At 55.4% G+C, this 18033-nt stretch overlaps 1 protein-coding gene across 7 annotated transcripts in view; it reads right to left on the bottom strand.

The window, feature by feature from the left end:
- The window catches only part of ARHGAP23 (Rho GTPase activating protein 23), a 70441-nt gene that overhangs the window by 10375 nt on the left and 42033 nt on the right, over positions 1-18033 (bottom strand). For all 7 annotated transcript variants that reach the window (XM_045889027.3, XM_064582725.1, XM_054510831.2 and 4 more), the window contains 9 exons: positions 15860-16177; positions 14458-14519; positions 14072-14202; positions 13324-13445; positions 12807-12962; positions 8206-8284; positions 6290-6363; positions 5928-6017; positions 4836-4961 (listed from right to left, as the gene is read on the bottom strand). In XM_045889027.3, the coding sequence (XP_045744983.1) occupies positions 4836-4961; positions 5928-6017; positions 6290-6363; positions 8206-8284; positions 12807-12962; positions 13324-13445; positions 14072-14202; positions 14458-14519; positions 15860-16177 (1158 nt within the window). The remainder of the gene's footprint in view (positions 1-4835; positions 4962-5927; positions 6018-6289; positions 6364-8205; positions 8285-12806; positions 12963-13323; positions 13446-14071; positions 14203-14457; positions 14520-15859; positions 16178-18033) is intronic.

Below are 18033 nucleotides of genomic sequence, written 5' to 3'. Positions count from 1 at the left end.
ATTTACTTATCTGTAAAATGGACATAATAGGAGTATCTACTTCTAGAATTGTGGTGAGAATTAACATGAAATCCTGTATGGCTATTATAAAAAAAGACTAGAAATACCGAGTGTTGGAGAGGATGTGGGAGAAAAGGGAACCTTCACACACAGTTGGTGCAAATGTAAAATGGCTTAGCCACTATGGAAACCAGTATGGAGGCTCCTCAAAAGTTAAAAACAGAACAACCCTAGGATCCAGCAATTCCACTTCTGGGTATTTATCTGAAGGAAAAAAAAAAAAAACACCAACAAGAAAAGATATCTGCACCCTGACGTTCATTGCAGCACATTATTTACAATAGCCAAGATAGGGGAGCGACCTGAGTGTCTATCAGTGGAGTAATGGATAAAGAAGATGTGGTATGTATATGAAATGGAATACTCCTCAGCCATAAAAAGAAGGAAATCTTGCCATTTGCGACCACACGGGTGGACCTCGAGGGCACTATGCTAAATGAAATAAGTCAGACAGAGAAAGACAAATACCGTATACTCTCCACTTATATGTGGAATCTAAAACAAACAAACAGACAAACAAAATCCAAGCTCATAGGTAGAGAGAACAGGTTTGTGGTTGCCAGGAGTGGGGGGAGGACCAAGGGGATGAAGGGGGTCAAAAGGTACAAACTTCCAATTATAAAATAAATAAGTCATGGGGATGTAGTATAGAGCATGATGACTATAGTTAATAACACTGTATTGTGTACTTGGAAGTTACTAAGAGAATAAATCTTTAAAATTCTCGGGCTCCTGGGTGGCTCAGTTGGTTAAGCCACTGCCTTCGGCTCAGGTCATGATCCTGGAGTCCCGGGATAGAGTCCCACATCGGGCTCCCTGCTGGGCGGGGAGTCTTCTTCTCCCTCTGACCCTCCCCTCTCTCATGCTCTCTCTCTCTCCCCTTCTCTCTCTCTCAAATAAATAAATAAAATCTTAAAAAAAAATTCTCTTTGGGGCGCCTGGGTGGCTCAGTCCATTAAACATCTGACTCTTGATTTCTGCTCAGGTCATGATCCCAGGGTCCTGGGATTGAGCCCCACTGTCAGGGTCTGCACTCAGCGGGGAGTCTGCTTGAGATTCTCTCTCTCTCTTCCCCTCTGCCCCTCCCCCTGCTCTCTCTCACTTTCTTTCTCTAAAATAAATAAATAAATCTTAAAAAGAATTCTCATTACAAGAAAAACAATTGCAATTATGCACAGTGATGGGTGGTAACTAGACTTATAGTGCTGATCATTTCACAACATACACAAATATCGAATCATTCTGTTGTATACCTGAAACTAATAGAATGTTACATGTCCATTATAACTCCATTAAAAATAAATATTTTTTTTTGTGAGAGAGAGAGAGCACGCGTGTGAGCAGGAGAGGGATGGGGCAGAGGGAGAGAATGTCAAGCACACTCCACACCCAGTGTGGAGCCCAGCACGGGGCTCCATCTCACAACCGCGAGATCACGACCTAAGCCAGAATCAAGTCGGACGCTTAACCGCCTGAGCCACCCAGGTGCCCTCCTCCATTTAAATTTTTAAAAAATAACGCAATACGGTATGTAAAGCACTCAGTACAACGCACTGTTAGTGTGTAATAGATGTTAGCTGTAATTACGAAAAGGTGCGGTTCCCAGAGACAGGCTGAGGACAGGAGCCCTGAGGAGCCGGTCTTTAACTCAGTTTGAGGGTGCCTGAAAGTGCTGTGGGAGCCCAGAAGTGTGAAGGAAGCTTCGGGGAGCCCCGAGTTCTCGGGAGGAATGCACATCCAGTTCCCTCTGCCTGCCACGCTTTCTCCTGCCTCTGCCTGGCTAAATTCCTTGAGGCCTTTGACAACACTTCAGGGAGGCCCTGACTAGGGTCCCAACCCTACACCTCGGGCAGGGTCGGCTCCTTCCACGGGCTTCCCTGACCAGAGCCCAGAAAATGAAGTGAGGTCTTCACTGGGCAGCGCCCCTTCCGAGCAGGGCCTGGCTTCCGTTCACCTCCGGGGCCCAGCATGCGCCTCGGCCCCTGGCGTGGAGTGAGGTCAGTCGTCCGCCATCACTAATCCACACAGCACGTCCAAGCTGCTTGGTGGCATCCGAGGGCCTTCGCGGCTATCAGCTCACGGAAGCCTCGCAACTACTTCGTGAGGTAATAAGCATTGCTGTTCTCTCTGCTCTGCAGACGAGAGCATCAGTCACTTGGCCAAGGCCACACAGCCAGCAAGGAGCAGAGGCCGCGGTGAACTCGGGCAGGCCGGCTCCAGAGCCAGAGCCCCGAGCCCCCTGCCCCAGTGCTTCTGAGCCTCGGTGAGTCTGCCCCCCGCCCCCGGCCGCAGGGCATTCGGCAAAGTCTGCAGACATTTGCATGTGTCGCAACCGGAGGGATGCTCCTGGCTTCTAGCCAGAGATGCCAACCATCCTCCGATGCACAGGACAGCCCCCCACGAAGAATGATCTGGCCCCAAAGGTCACTAGCGCTGCGGTGGAGAACTCCCAGCGGGCAGCGAGTAGGAATCACGGAGTTTGCCAGGTGAATCAAGGAATGAATGCCTTGAGGCGGTCTTGGTTTGGGTTTCAGGTGGCTTAGTGAACGTGGCCATGAGCTGGCTGGTGACTTGCCACCGGGAGGCTGAACACCTGGGTCTGTGCATCTCCACTCCACCACGATCGTGCTGTGTGACCCGGGGCACGTCGCTGCCTCTCTCCACACCCGTTTCCGCCCTCTGTACCACGCAAGGATGGGTCTCGGGGCCTCACGGCCCCTTCCAGCTCTGCTGTCCGAGAGGTCCACAGGGGACAGGAGCCCCCCGTAGGGAGGCCAGGTGACAGCTGCGGCTGGAAACCCAGCAGGAGGTCATGTCACCCACGACTTTCAACCATCCACTGACTGGCCACAGGCTCCCAGCCAGAGTCGGAGCGCTCTCTGCCAAAGTCCTATCCTGCCTGGGCTCATGACTACGCTGACTCTGGACTAGACGGACACCAGCAAACTTGGGTGGGTGGACTCCAGGGGACTTCAGAGGGGGTAGCTCATTCCCTTGACAACTGTCCAGGCTGATTATGTTCAAGTGCCAAGGACGCAGAGAATGGAGAGTCTCTAGCTCCATGGGTACCCAGGAATGAATCCCTGAGTGTCAAAGCCCAGATGGGTAGAACCTCAAAAGCAACTCATTCATTCATTCATTCATTCATTCAACAAACCCTGAGTGTTCACTATGTGCCAGGCACTAGGCTGGACGCTGGGAATACTCCTATGATGGAGACAGATATATTCCTCCTCCTGCCACCCTGCCCAAAGGAGGGGCCGCCACTGGCTGGGGACCCCCTCTTGAGGGCCTAGGGGAGGGCAAGTAGACACACTTTGGGCCCCCCTTCTCCCAGAGGCTGCTCTTCCTGACACCTTAGCTGACCACAGGCCTCAGGCTTCCGGGGGCTTCTCTAGGAGCCATGGAGCCAGCCTCCCCTTTCTTCCGCACTGGCCCCCTCCCAAAGCACACACTCATGGGGGCTCCAGGGGCTACCTGTTGGGTTGGGGAGATGAACTTTTCCAAGGGAGATAAGCTGCCCCCGACTGAGGCCCCATCGGGATCCCTGACACTGCCCCGCGGCCTGGGCTTCCCTCACAGCTCTGGAGTGGTGGTCCCAGTGTTAGCACAAGAACAGGCTTCGATATTCCCTCCTGAGGCTCAGAGCCCTGACCACCCAGTAAAGGAAGGAAATAAGCAGGCAGGGCCATTCAGCATGACCAAAGTCTACCCCACCGCCTCACTTGGCCAGCCAAGTCAGCTCTAGGATGGACCCAGGAGTCCACCCTCCCAGCAGGGGCAGAGGAAAGCACAAACTTTGGTCAGAAAAGGCTGGCCTACAATCCTGGGGCTGTCACTTATTAGCTATGTGACTTCGAGCAAGTCCCTTTCCTCTCTGAGCACCAGTTTCTTCATCTATAAGATGGAAGTAGCATGACCTGGTTGCCCTTCCCTAAAGCATCTGTGACATTGCGGAGGCCAAGGACCCCGTTCCCCTAGCCAGCTGCCAATCTTATTTCTCCTGGCAGGACGGGGTCCGTTCCATTTACAGGCCATAGGGAGATTTGGAAATGGAAAATCTAGGATTTCAAAAAACATCCCTGAGTGCCCCAGAAGGGGGCGGTGCTGTCCCGGGTTTGGCTCCAGAGGACCAAGGCCTCCTGCGCCCTCTGTTGGTTGCTCTAGGTTCTCATCCCATCATGGACAGTCAGTAGACTCCTTAGAGACCCGGGGCTGGAGGTGCCTCCAGGCAGCCCTGAGAAGTGAGGAGACCAGCCCAAGACGTAGGGAGCACGAGTGCAGGATCCGTCTCAGCCCTTGCTCTGCCCTGCCCCTCTCCCCTCCCCTCCCCTGGGCATCACCATTTGCTCCCCGAAGCCTCAGTGTGGCCGGCAAGGCAGAGCTCTGCCCCCACCCCCTACACCTGTCTGCCCGTTTCTGCCAGGACACTTCTCCTGGGGGCCCCTTTCTGAAGGTGCCCCTGCATCCACCCCTTGGCTCTCCAACCCAGCAGCATCTTCCCTGACGTTCCTCCGCCCTCTGACCCTCATACATATCTTGGAAGCTCAAGGGCTTCCTGATTCTCCAGCTGGGAACGAAACATTCTAGAAAGACAGGGATTCTAGGATCCATTCCTGTTTGGTAAGGAAATGCAGCCCATCGCTTCTGAAGGGCATTCACCATCCCAGGAACATTTGCTTAAGCCGCCTCCTCCTTCCCTGAGCACATCCACCCAGGCGCGCAGGAGCGAGATGCCCAGGGGCACATGGCCACAGCCCAGCATGGCTGCTTACGTGCTGGATCAGCGTCTCCACGATCTTATAGCGGTCCGGCATGTGGGTCACCATGTCCGCCATGTTGTCCTCAGACGTCCTCACCAGCGTCGGCCCGAAGACCAGGGCCAGGTTCCTGGGCTCCATCTGGGCCAGGGAGGAGAGCAGGTCAGCGTTCACACACCCTGAGCTCTGACCTCCAGTCCCCAAGGCCTCCCTCACTGTGGCCCCTCAGGCCCGAGGCCCAACCACATCCCGAGCTGTCCCTGGCTTATGGGATGGACACCTCCTTGCTGGGCCTGGAGATGCCTGGTAAGTACAGCACAGGCCAGATTTCAGCCTTCCTCATCCCCAAGCCTAGCAGCCTAGGGCAGTGCCCAACCTGCTCACCCATACTGTGCTAACAGTGAGAGATCCCAGAATAGGGACCTGCTGGAGGTTCTAAGGGTATTTTAAAACTGGGAGAATTCCTATAGCTCCATTCATTTTCCCTGCTGCAGAATCAGAAGATATAGAGGCTTGATTAGAAAAATGCAATGCGGGGCACCTGGCTGGCTCAGTCTGTAGAGTATGTGACTCTTGATCTTGAGGTTGTGAGCTCGAGCCCCATGTTGAGTGTAGAGATTACTTAAAATCGTTTTAAAAAGAAAAGAAAGATGTGGGTGCCTGGGTGGCTCAGTCATTAAGCATCTGCCTTCGGCTCAGGTCATGATCCTGGGGTCCTGGTATCGAGCCCCACATCGGGCTCCCTGCTCAGTAGGGAGTCTGCTTCTCCCTCTCCCTCTCCCCCTGCTTGTGTTCCTGTTCTCACTATCTCTCTCTCTCTCTGTCAAATAAATAAATAAAATCTTAAAAAAGAAAAGAAAAGAAAAATGCAATGCAAGGGATTTGAGCTAGATCCAAGGATAGATTTCCATCCTCTGGGAGGCCCTCAGAAACTCAGGAGATGGCTCTCCAGGGGAGAAGCACAGAGGGGTGGGGTGGGGACAGAATGACCTCTGAGGAGGGTGTGCCTAGAGGGCCTTGGGATTATCTGACCTGGAGGAGCTTAGAGTATGCTGAAAGGACCCTATATGCTTCCTTCCCCCACACTCCACGCCAGCATCCCCCCACCTTGTTTTTCTCCGAGTGGTCAGCAATGGTCTTCAGATGGCCCACGAGGAATTTGAGCGTTTCATAGTAGTGTCCTGGGAGATCCCGGATCTGGGTAGCAGTGAGAAGGGGCATGGGGCTGTGATGGCTGCCCCACCTTCCCACCACGCCCCACAGGGGTTCCCATTGCCATATCTCGCGGGTCTGGAAGCCACCCTCTAACCAGCCCTGTTGGATAGATGGAGAAACTGAGGCCCAGAGAGGAGAAGGGCCTCTTCAAGGTCACAGAAGGAATTGGTGGCATTGGACTCCAGGCCTCCCAGGGCAGTGGTGCTCTCCCAGCCTCGTCTGCCTTCTGCCTAAGGGTGTCTCTGTCTCCTTACCAGCTTCCGGAGCGTCTTCATCCGCTCCCTTGAGTCTTCGATGCGATTGGCCTCAATGAAGTCGTTGTATTTGTCTAGAACACAGTGAAGACTCTTTAGAGAGGCGGGAGGCAGTCCCTTTTCCCACTCTCGGGGTGGGCTGCTTCCAAGCTGAGGAGGCCCAGGCTGTTCCAGTTCGGGGGGGTGGGGGGGAGATCTGTGGCCTTGTGTCCACAAGATCAAATCCACTACAGTGACACTCAGGCGTGCACCTGACTTGGGGTAGCCCAGGTGTGTTTGTTTGGGAAGAAATAAGACCTGAGCTGCATGTTGATACTGGAAGAGGGGTTCTTGCCCCAGCATCTGGGACAAGAACATCTCAAGGTCAGAAGAGAAGGTTACCTAGAAAGAGGGAGGGGCCTTTCAGCCTCCAGATGCCCACCCCACCTGGGTCAAGATGCCCCCAACTCCCTTCAGAAGAAGCCCAAGGGGAACTTTAAAAAAATGGAACATGGTAAGTTTATTCTAAAATTCATCTGATGAATAAATGCATACGGATAGCTGAGGATATTTTGTACAGGAAGAATGACGAGGGAGGATGTGCCCTATCAGATACAGAAATGGACTAAAACCATAGCCCACCACAGTGGTGTGGGACTCATGGGGAGAGCTAACCAAGGATGAGGACACAGAAAGGAGGGGAAGAGGCCACATGGATGTTTACTATGTGACAAAGGCAGTATTTGAAATCAGCGGGGAAGAATGCAGGTGTCAATAAATGTCCCTGGGACAACTAGCTATCTTGTTGGAGGAACAAAAATCCATTTCCAGCTCACATAATATGCAAACAAATTTAATTGCATTACAGAGCCAAAAGTAAAAGTCATTAAAATATTGGGAAAAACAAGAAAATATCTTCACAATCATGAGGCCCTCCCCAATGTGAGATGCAGAATCCATTGAAGACCAACAGCTTTGACTACACTTAAAATAATTGTTTCCAGTTCCTTACCATGCAAAGTTCATAGGCAAATGACAGAGCAGGAACAAACTACTGCCAAAACTAACAAAGGGTTAATACCTATACTATACAAGAGCTTGTGTCCTACAAATCAATACCAAAAAAGACAACCCAATAGGAAAATGGGCACACAGTCGAACAGGAAATGAGAGGAAACAGAAAAGGCCAATAAATTAATGAAAAGATAGTGAATTTCCCTAGTAATGAAAGAAACAAAAATGGAAACAGTAATGAGATGACATTTCTCTTCCAATTAACAAAAATGTAAAGTATTGATGACATCCAGGGTTGATGGGGGTGCGCGGAAGCAAATTCCCTCCTAGGCTGTTGGCAAGAGTGTGAAGTAGGGCCTTCTTCTCAGAGGGCAACTTGACATTAGCTTCCAAAAATGGCGACCAGGACTTTGACCTAGAAATGCTACGTCTAGGAATCTACCTCGAGGACACTGATCCAGGCATGCAGGAACACATTAGGGAAAGTCGTTGCAACCATTTTTTGTAAGAGCAAAAATCGAAAACAGCCTAAATACCTATCCATAGGGGAGTGATTAGCTGGGCTCTGGAGCCAGCTGCCAGGGCCGAAGGCTGTCTCCGACACTTACAACCTGGGTGACCTTGGGCAAATCACTTCATCTTCGTTTCCTCGTCTGTACAGTGGAGACACAGGACCTCATGGGGTTGCTGGAGGGAGCAGTGCCTGGCACATAGCTGGTGCTCAGAAAGTGCTAGGATAACCTCTGGGGACAGGGACCTCTGTGCTTTACTTGAATCTATACTATGTGACAAGCACGTGTTTCTCTTGCCTTAAAACAAAACCCCAAAGAGTAAAGCCAAGAAACCCAATTTAAAAAACGATCGGAGTGCAGCATAGACAGGCGTCCCTCCTCCTCCCATTCCCACTGCCACCTGCTACTCACCATCGGTGAAAAGAGGCTCAGGCAGCTTTCGAAAGAAGGACTTGAGCAGGCTGCTGATCACATTGAGGTCTTGCCAGCGCTGGGGAGAAGGCAAGGACGTCAGGCCCCAGGCAGGTCCAGCGGGGCGCCCACGTCTCCATGCTAGTCCAGCCCCAGAGTCCAGCCCAGCCCAGCCCAGGCCCTCCCTGGGGTACACTCACAGCTCCGCCCAGACCAGGGATCTCTGGGCTAAGAAGACTCATCAGGGTGGTGGTGGCAGAACAGTCCCCAGCTGGGTCCTGGCCCCTTGACCAACTGGCCCAACCCCCTCCCTGCTCCAGCAAGCCCAGTGGGCTTTTTGCCTACCCCCAGAAAGTACCAGCTACCTTCTTTAGCGCCAGCACTGTGGGACAGAAGTGAGCAAAACCTCCTTGGTGATTGGACCTCTTTGGGCCTTATAGCGCCCCCTCCTGCCCCTCAGGGCTCCCCATTTAGCAGAGAGTCATCCTTGGACACCCCCCTCTCCTTATGCATGACACAGCAGTCGCTCACGCCTGGCATCCTCCTGTCTCAGGCCTTTTGCACTGGCCGATTCCCTCCACTACAACTTTCCTCCCCTGCCTTCACAGGCCTGGCTCCTCACCCTGCCCAAATGTCACCGCTTCCGGGAGGCCTTCCCTGACAGTCCCAGCTAACACAGCCACCGCCGCCACCGCCCTGTCACTTGTGCAGCAGCCCTGACTTTGTTTCCTTCATGGCACTTGCCACACTTGGTCACTGTTGTATGCATTTGTCTGCTCGTCCCTGCCTATCTGTCTGCGGGCCTGCAGCTCCCTGAGGAGCAGGGATCCTGTCTGCCCCGTCCCCCACTGTGCTCCTACCACCTGGCGAGCTCAGTTAGCCCGGCACTTCAATGGTCTAAATCAGTAGTTCTCCCCAGGAGCAGAATCACCCCCCCCCCCAGGGACATTTGGTGATATTCTAGAACCACGTTGGTTTCCACAACTGCGGGGGGTGCCACTGGCATCCAGCGGGTAGAGTCCGGGGATGCCTTTAAACTTTCTGTGATGCACAGGACAACTTCCCACGACCAAGAACTATTCTGCCCAAAGTGTCAAGATTGAGAAACCCTGGGGGCGCCTGGATGGCTCAGTTGTTAAGCATCTGCCTTCGGCTCAGGTCATGGTCCCGGGGTCCTGGGATCGAGCCCCGCATCGGGCTCCCTGCTCTGCGGGAAGCCTGCTTCTCCCTCTCCCCCTCCCCCTGCTTGTGTTCCCTCTCTCGCTGTGTCTCTCTCTGTCAAATAAATAAATAAAATCTTTAAAAAAAAAAAAAAGATTGAGAAATCCTGTTCTAAATAAATGGGTTGTTGAACTCAAGAACGAATGAAGCATGGCCGGGGCATTGCCCCCTCTGACCACCAGGGGGCACCACCACCCTGCACAAAGTCAAGGGTAACAGCCTTGACAGGAACGGCTCCGAGTAACTCAGGCCCACAACACAAGGTAAGGCTCTCTCCACAAAGACATACAGCTCCACAACATACAGGCTCTGTACAGTGGGTCCACAGCTTAATGCCACACCATCCCACAAACAATACCCTCCCCTCAGGCTCAGGAGGAGTTACAGTCACCCTGCCCACAATACTTAACTGAGTGGCTCAGTTGGTTAAGCATCTGCCTTCGGCTCAGGTCACGATCCCAGGGTCCTGGGCATCAGGCTCCCTGATCAGCAGGGAGTCTGTTTCTCCCTCTGCCCCTTCCCCCTGCTCATGCTTTCTCACTCTCTCTCAAATAAATAAATAAATACAATCTTTTTTAAAAATTAAAAAAAAAAATTAACTTCCAGCAGTCCCCACGAGAAAGGACAGAACTGATGTCTGAGACAAAACTACACACCCGACACACTCGGCATGCCCACATTCTGGGCCCTGACTTGGGCCAGCTGCCCCCCCAGCTCCGGCCATGCTTCTTTCCTGGCTAAGGCCCAGCGAATGTGCTTCAGTGCATACCCACCCCTTCCCACTGCAGCCCCTGCCCACCTGCCCCATCACTTCCTGGCCCGAGGCATGGGCTCTTCTCATCTCCCAGCTGCCAAACCCAAGGCTTCTGGACCACTCCCATGTGCACGTATCTGCCCCTCATCCCCAGCCTTACCTGCACCCTCTCCTCTGTCCCACGCGGAGCCCGGCCTTTCACTCCTGCTGCCCACCCTCTGCCCATCTAGCAGCTCCCTCCGTCGTCCCACTCTGTGCCCCAGCATGACCACACCCATCCTCCAGTCAACTCTTGGGCAGTGTCTATTGCACCATCACCCCAAATCCAGCGGGGCCCCTACCCGATACATCCTCCCTCTCCGGCCCCGCTCCCCAGTTTCTGCCAGAGACACATCACCAGCCCCCAGCTCAAATGTGGGCTCTTCCCTGCCCCCCCTTCCTCCCTCTCCTGTGGCCAACTCCTAGAGCTGCTCCCATCCTCCTTATTCCCCTGGGACCACCACGTCCTCCTGGCCCCTTGCACTTCCCACATATCAGCAATTCTCCCACAGATGCCCGCTCTGGGCCCCCCTCATTCATATCCATCGGGCATAAGCTAGAGCAGACCCCACTCTCATTTATGCCTCCCCAGCTGAAGAACAAGGGAAAGCTCCCTACTGTCTACCGGATCAAGGTCAAAGGCTTCAGTGGAGCCATCAAAAGCCCTCTGCCTCCTGCCCTGGGCCTCACCCTCCCCACCGCCAAGCCCAGGAAGGAGGCAGGAGGTGGGTCTGTTCTCTCCCGACACTCAGACCCTCCTCTGGGGTTTTGGAAAATGCCATCATTCCCAGCCGGGACTGCCTTCTTGTCCACCTGCCCCCTCCCATTCATCCTTCAAAGATTCCAACACTCAAGTTTCCCACCTGCTCCAGCCCTCAACATCTTCTCCTTCCTCATCACAGCCCCCCTCATTCATATCCATCAGGCATAAGCTAGAGCAGACACCACTCTCATTTATGCCTCCCCAGCTGAAGAACAAGGGAAAGCTCCCTATTGTCTACTGGATCAAGGTCAAAGGCTTCAGTGGAGCCATCAAAAGCCCTCTGTCTCCTGCCCTGGGCCTCACCCTCCCCACCGCCAAGCCCAGGAAGGAGGCAGGAGGTGGGTCTGTTCTCTCCCGACACTTAGACCCTCCTCTGGGATTTTGGAAAATGCCATCATTCCCAGCCGGGACTGCCTTCTTGTCCACCTGCCCCCTCCCATTCATCCTTCACAGATTCCAACACTCAAGTTTCCCACCTGCTCCAGCCCTCAACATCTTCTCCTTCCTCATCACACAGTCTGGTCCCTGGTGAGAGATCAGCCTTTTCTCTTGGCTACTATCCCGCATGTCATGTCTCCCCATTTCCTCCCCAGGGGCAGGAAGACTGTCATGTATCACATAAAGCTTCACAATATGGGACTCATGGGACTTCATTGCCCAGATCTGCGGTTTTCCAAAATATCTTTCTCAGCAGAGCTCCTTTCGTCAAACATGAAAACCCAATATGAAAATATGACATTAAAAAAACAAACAAACAAACAGAACAAAGCAGATTAGTCTAGTTCAAGCAAGGATGGGGGCTCCTGACCTGTTCCCGGCCTCCCACAGCTCCTCTGGGGAACACAGTTTGAGAAACATTGGCCCTGGGCGCCTGGGTGTCTCAGTTGGTTAAGCGACTGCCTTCGGCTCAGGTCATGATCCTGGAGTTCCTGGATCGAGTCCCGCATCGGGCTCCCTGCTCGGCAGGGAGCCTGCTTCTCCCTCTGACCCTACCCCCTCTCGTGTGCTCTCTGTCTCTCTCATTCTCTCTGTCTCAGATAAATAATAAATAAAATCTTTAAAAAAAAAAAAAGAAAGAAAAGAAACATTGGCCCTGCTGCAAATACTTCTGTTATTTTTTCTTTTTCACACTGAAATACGTTTTTGGCTTTTTTCCGGCTTCACTGAGCCATAACTGACATATAACCGGCTGCGAGCTCTTAAGTGTGGCTGTCAGATTCCTTCCCCAGCCGGCTTTGTGCCACCCGACCAGCCCCTCCTGACCCCGGCTGCAACGATGCAAAGTGCTGGCTGCCCCACAAAATGCCCCATGCCCCCCTCTAAGCCAGGGGTCCGCAAACCACAGCCCGGAGCTCAAGTCCAGCCAGTGGCCTGGTTCCGTATGGCCCTGGAGCTAAGAAGGGTTTTTATGTGTTTAAAGGGCTGTGAAGAAGAAGGAGGAGGAGGAGGAAGAGACCGCGTGGTGACCAAAGCCTAAAGCGTTCGCCACCTGGCCCTTTACAGAGAAGGTGAGCTGGCTGCTGGTGACCCTTCAGAGCCCGCGCCTTTGCCCCGGCCATTCCCTCAGCCTGGGATGTCCCTACCCGGCTTTCACGGGCACTTAGTGAACGCTGTTCGTCCTCAAGGCCCCCGAAACTATCACCTGCGAGCCTCGGCCTCAGGGCTGCCCGGCCATGAGCGTGTCTCTATCCGGCTTGCCGGGGCAGGTCTGCCTCGCCCATCTCGGGGCCCTGGCTCACTGCCAGGCACATCGCAGGGTCCGATGACCACAAGAGACACACACACAGCACCTTGCCCCCCCCGCCCCTCCCCCGCCGCACCCACCTCATCCTGCAGGTTGATGTCACCGGGCCCACGGTTGAGCTGCTCCTGCAGGCTGGACACCACTGCATTGTTGCCTGGCACTCGGTAAATGCCCGTGGATTCCAGCCCCCGTGCCTCCACAATGCGACAGCACGCGGCCACGATCAGGGGGACCCGCTGGGGACACAGGCAGGGCAGGCACGTTAGGAAGGCGAAGGGCAGGAACTCCCCCCAGTGGGCCAGAAGAGGCAGGAAGGCCAAGACCGGAGCCGCGCAAGCCCAGAGCTGCTGGGAGCCCCGTGCGGGACGGCCTCCAGTCTGGGGGCTAGACAGAACACCAGAGCCTCGCCCAGCTGCAGGCCAGCGATTCTGGGTTCTGCCTCAGCTCTGCTGTTCCCTCCCTGGGTGCTCCCCCACCCCTCCTACCACTGGGTCTGCAAGATGAGATGGAGCGCTGGTTCCAGAGTCCCTCAGCTCTGGCCCTCTGCGCCTTGGGCTCCCCCGTTCCCCGCGCCCTCCGGAGTATGGCGCGACTCACCTGGTTCTCTATGGCCGGCTGGCACTCCTCCAGCCGGACCCCAAAAGCCCTAGGGGCTGCCTTCTTGTTCTTCTTGATGATGTTGATGCCCCAGGGGGTTTTGGGAGGGGCAGCACTGTCATCTGGGGTGGGGGAAGGCAGACAAAGCCAGGTGAGCCCGGGGGGGGGGGGGGGGGGGCCTGGGGAGGGGCAGCAACCACACTTGGCCACACACACTCACCCATGTTTGGACATATGGGGACTCCATCAGAGAAGCTACTGGAATGCTGAGGGCTGATGGAAAATTATATCCTGAGGGAAGATCTAAGACATGAGGGTGTGTGGTCCTGAGGACGCATGCCACAGAGGAACGTAAGGACTTCTATGTGGTCTCAAGGGCTAAAACAACAAGGTGGGAGCCCTAGATTCTGGTACGACCAAAGAAAGAACTTTCTAGTAGCCCGAAGTGTATAAAGATGGAAAAGGCTGCCTCCAGAGAGGATGAGCCTCCTGCTCCTGAAGAGATACGAGCAGAGACTTGGAGGCTACCCAGCTGGGATGTCATGGAGGGAAATGAGGTTCCAGGCCCTTCCAGCCCTGAGACGCTGAGAGCCCCCAGACCCTCACAGGCACCCACCCCCCACAACACACACACACACACACACACACACACGCCCTCAGCTCCCATGCAGACCCACAGGGCTGACCCCCACCGTCCCACGTGCACACGCACACACACACATTACCCCCTTAGCAGCCACCTTCCTACCCTTGCTCCCTGCAGGCTGGTCCTGAGTCCTGAGGCCACGTGCAGTACTCTGTTTGAGGAACTCAGACTTGAGGCCCCCCAGGCCACGAGAGATTTTGGGGGAGGAATCAGCTTTGGGCCCAGAGCTATGGCTGTGTAGGAAAAGGGGGAGAGGAGAAGTCTTCATCTGGCGTGACCCAACATGCCACCTGCCCTAGCCTCCTACCACTCTGGACCTCCCTCTCCATCCCTGAAGCAATGGGTTCGATGCCCCTGCCACCCTGCCTGCCCCCAGCATAGGGTGACTCAGGGGCTGCCCTCAGGCCTAGAGGTGGGCCAGGAGGATGACCTCTGTCTGGAGTGCCCCTACCCCCTGGCCAGGACTGTTTAGGAGAGGCGGGCCTCACCTTACTTTGCGATAATCATTAAGCTTCTTGCTGATCAGAGCTTGGTTGGCACAGCCGGGGTCCTGGAGGAGAGGAAAGAAAAAATAGACCCTATCAGTGCCCACAGCCAGCCAACTCAGGTCTCATCCCTGGCCCCAGCCTCCGCTTTGCCTCCCCTCTCTCCTCCATCTGTCAGCTGGAGGGCTCACACCCTGGAGCGAGAAAGACCAGGGCTGGACTCCTGAGCGCCCCCTCACCAGCTGTGTGACCTAGAGTAACCCACTAGCCTCTCTGAGCCTCAGTCTCTTCCATAGTAGCAAAGGAGATAATACGGCAACCTCAGGGCTGGGGTGCAGAATTACGCATGTAGCACTGATCGCATTCCTGGCAAGACACAGAGGATGTGCCCCATGACAGGCAGCTACTGCAATAATGAAGGTCACTTGGGACCCCCCTGACTATGCCCTGCTGGGGACAGCCCAGCCAGGCCCCCCAGAGCAGGGGCCACAGATTCCAGGCACTTTCCTCCCCACAGTAAGGAAAGACAATGTTCTGAGGAGAGCAGAGCCTGGTTCAGCAAGAGGACGGGTCTCCCCTCAGTGAGAGGGTCTGTGGCCCAGGAGCTCTGTACTAGGGCCCCTCTCCCCATGGCCAGAGCAGGTGCACACGTGGACCAGGGCCCAGGCCCACCATCCTCGGGCAGAGACCAGCCCCTGAGCCCAGGACCCCCACGTGAAATCCGTGCAGGTGTGCCGACACACCACTGTGCAGGCAGCTGGCCAAGGGGGAGAGGGGCAGCGGACACCCCAGCCCAGGCTCCTGGTGTGCAGGTGCAGCTGCCCAAGAGGGGGCGCCATTTAAAAATTACTCTGAAATCCCTGCCAAAGCCTCTGGCTCAACCCAGTGCAGCCTGCTGCCAAAGGCCAATCCTCTTGGCCTCCTCCCAAGGTCAATGTGTTCGTGCCCCGCTGACAGGCCAGCCCCGTCAGCAGTGCCAGCCACAGTTCTGGCCCCGGGCACCTCCTTCTGTAACACCCTCCAGAAGAAACCCCTGCTTCCTGAACCCCAATCTGAGGTTGGCCTGGAGCTGACCTCTCTGTGCCAGAGCCCGCCCAAGGCAGTAATAATAATAGTTAATAATGATAATAATAATCATCAGTGTCATTCCTCCAGTTATTACTGTTACTGCCAGCCAGGGAACACGGAGGGTGCCAGGGGCTCTGGGAGCCACTGTCTGCGTGTTCTCTTCACACCAAAGCCCAGGTGGGTGGAGCTCAAGGCCCGCTCCGCTTAGCCCATTTTACGGACGAGGGGACTGAGGCTCAGAGAGGTTGACGAGGTCCACGGCGGGTGAGGGGCGGCCCTGGGGCCCCCCACCCGTTCCCCGTCAGCCCAGGCCCCGGGTGGGCGGCCGGGCCCTCACCTCGCCCTCGGCCCTGCTGTTCTCTCGGATCGCTCTGATCCAGCCCAGCATGTCATCCCGGTCCTCAGCCTGAAAGAGATATTCACAGAAGTCAGCGGTGGTCAGCCGGAACACGTGCCTCCTCTTGGTCTCGCTGTAGGAGATGTCCACCAGGCAGGAGCCGATGCAGACGGGCGCCGCCTCGTCCTCACCTGCGACGGCCGCCGCCGCCCCCGCCGCCGCCGGCCCGGGCTCCCGCCGCTCCTTGCTCAGCGAGAGCGAGCGCGCCCGCAGCGCGGCGTACACCCGCTTCCACTGGCGCAGGCCGCCGCCCGCTTTCTGCAGGGAGACAGGGGGAGGGGGAGAGACGGGAGAGGGGAGGGCGTGAGAGGCCAGGCCTGCCCTCCCCGCCCCCACAGCCCGCGGGAGGGTGGGGGGCCTAGGAGAGCTGCGGGCGGCCACAGCGGTGGGGGCCCCGCCCCACCTCCTGCCCAGCCGCTCCGCCGCCTGGACGCCCCCACCCATCGTTCTCCGTGTCCCCACCCCCCAGGGTCCCTAATCTTCCTTTCAATAGTAGCACCTTTCAATCCTGCCATCAAGGGCATCTGACATCCGCAATGCCCCACAGAAGCCGCGGCCCCCCGCAGCATGGCCCACCTTACATAAAATCCTTGTAAAGCCACTCCTAGTCCACATACTGCCCCCTGCACAGCAACTGGTCAAGAATCGTCCACTGCACCTGCTCTCCCTGCTCTTTGGCCTCTCGCTCAAGGCTCTACCCAGTATCCTGGCCACGCAGGCCCCCCGTGTTGCCAAAGCCAGGGGCATCTTCTCCGTCCTTCCCCGCCCTTTCCTTAACCTCTCTGAGGCATGTGGCCCGGCCTGCCGCTCCTTCCTTCTCTAAACCCTCTCTTGGCACCCCAGGGTCCCTGTTTTTCCTCCTAATTCCACTGGCTCCTTCTCGGTCTCCTCCGCTGGTTTCCTTCCCCACAACATCCTCTCACCGGCGGTTCTCAACGGGGGCGAATGGTGCCCAGGGGGACATTTGTATGGAGACATTTTCAGTTGTCACACCTGGGGAAGTACTATGGCATCTAGAGGGGAGAGGCCAAGGATGTTGCTAAACATCCCCCGATGTCCAAGACAGCACCCCACAACAAAGAATCATCTGGCCCCACATGTCACTAGAGTTGGGTTAAGACCCTGCCGTACAGGAGGGGGGTGCTTCAGAACTTTGTCCTGGGCTCCCCTTTCCCTGCATGCCTCTCCCGTGATGTCATCCATGCCTGTGGCTTTAAATCCCATCTGTCTGCTGACGGTGATTCCCAAATGTATCCCTGGTCTGGCATCCCCCCCTTCCCCCCCAGTCACAGTCCTGCACCTCCCACCCCCTGCTCAGTGTCCCCACTTGCATGTCCTGTAGGCACTCTGCACAGTACCTGCTCTCCATGGGGCACTTGATTTTTGCCATCAGACTTATTCTCCACAGCAACCCCTGCTCAACTTCTCCAGCTCAGTAAATCCACCCAGACGCCCAGAAACCTGAGAGTTGCCCTTGACCCCTCCCTTTTCCTCACCCTTGACATCCAACCCATCAGAATGTCACAGCTGTTCTGCTTCCAAAATACCACGTGTCTCCATCTTTCCTGCTACCCAGCACCTTGTCCACCCCACCACCTCTTACCTGGACAACTACACAAACCTTCCCAGTCCCCACCCTCGCCTCCTGTAATCCACTCTCCACCCAGCAGCTTCGGCCACCATGTTTTTTAAGTAATTACACCCAATGTGGGGCTCGAACTCATGACCCTGAGACCAAGAGATGCACCCTCTACCGACTGAGCCAGACAGGCACCCCTGCAGCCCTCATTTTGTTTTTTTAAAGATTTTATTTATTTATTAGAGAGAGGGAGAGAACACAAGAGCGGGGAGGGTCAGAGGGAGAAGCAGACTCCCGGCTGAGCAGGGAGCCTGATGAGGGGCCCCATCCCAGGACCCCGAGATCATGACCTGAGCCGAAGGTAGACGCTTAACCAGCTGAGCCACCCAGTCGTCCCTGCAGCCACCGTTTTGAAATGTAAATGAGATCATGTCTCTCCCCTGCTTACACCCTCTCGTGGGTTCCTGCCATCAATGGCATCAAATCTAAGAACTTTCGTGGTGTGTCCCTCCCTCTCCAAACTCAACTTCTCCAC

Source organism: Mirounga angustirostris, unplaced genomic scaffold, assembly GCF_029215605.1.
Source record: "Mirounga angustirostris isolate CCGP_5_RB_7025 unplaced genomic scaffold, mMirAng1.0.hap1 SCAF_17, whole genome shotgun sequence".
Taxonomy (NCBI): domain Eukaryota; kingdom Metazoa; phylum Chordata; class Mammalia; order Carnivora; family Phocidae; genus Mirounga; species Mirounga angustirostris.
This window is presented reverse-complemented; position numbering and strand designations above follow the sequence as displayed.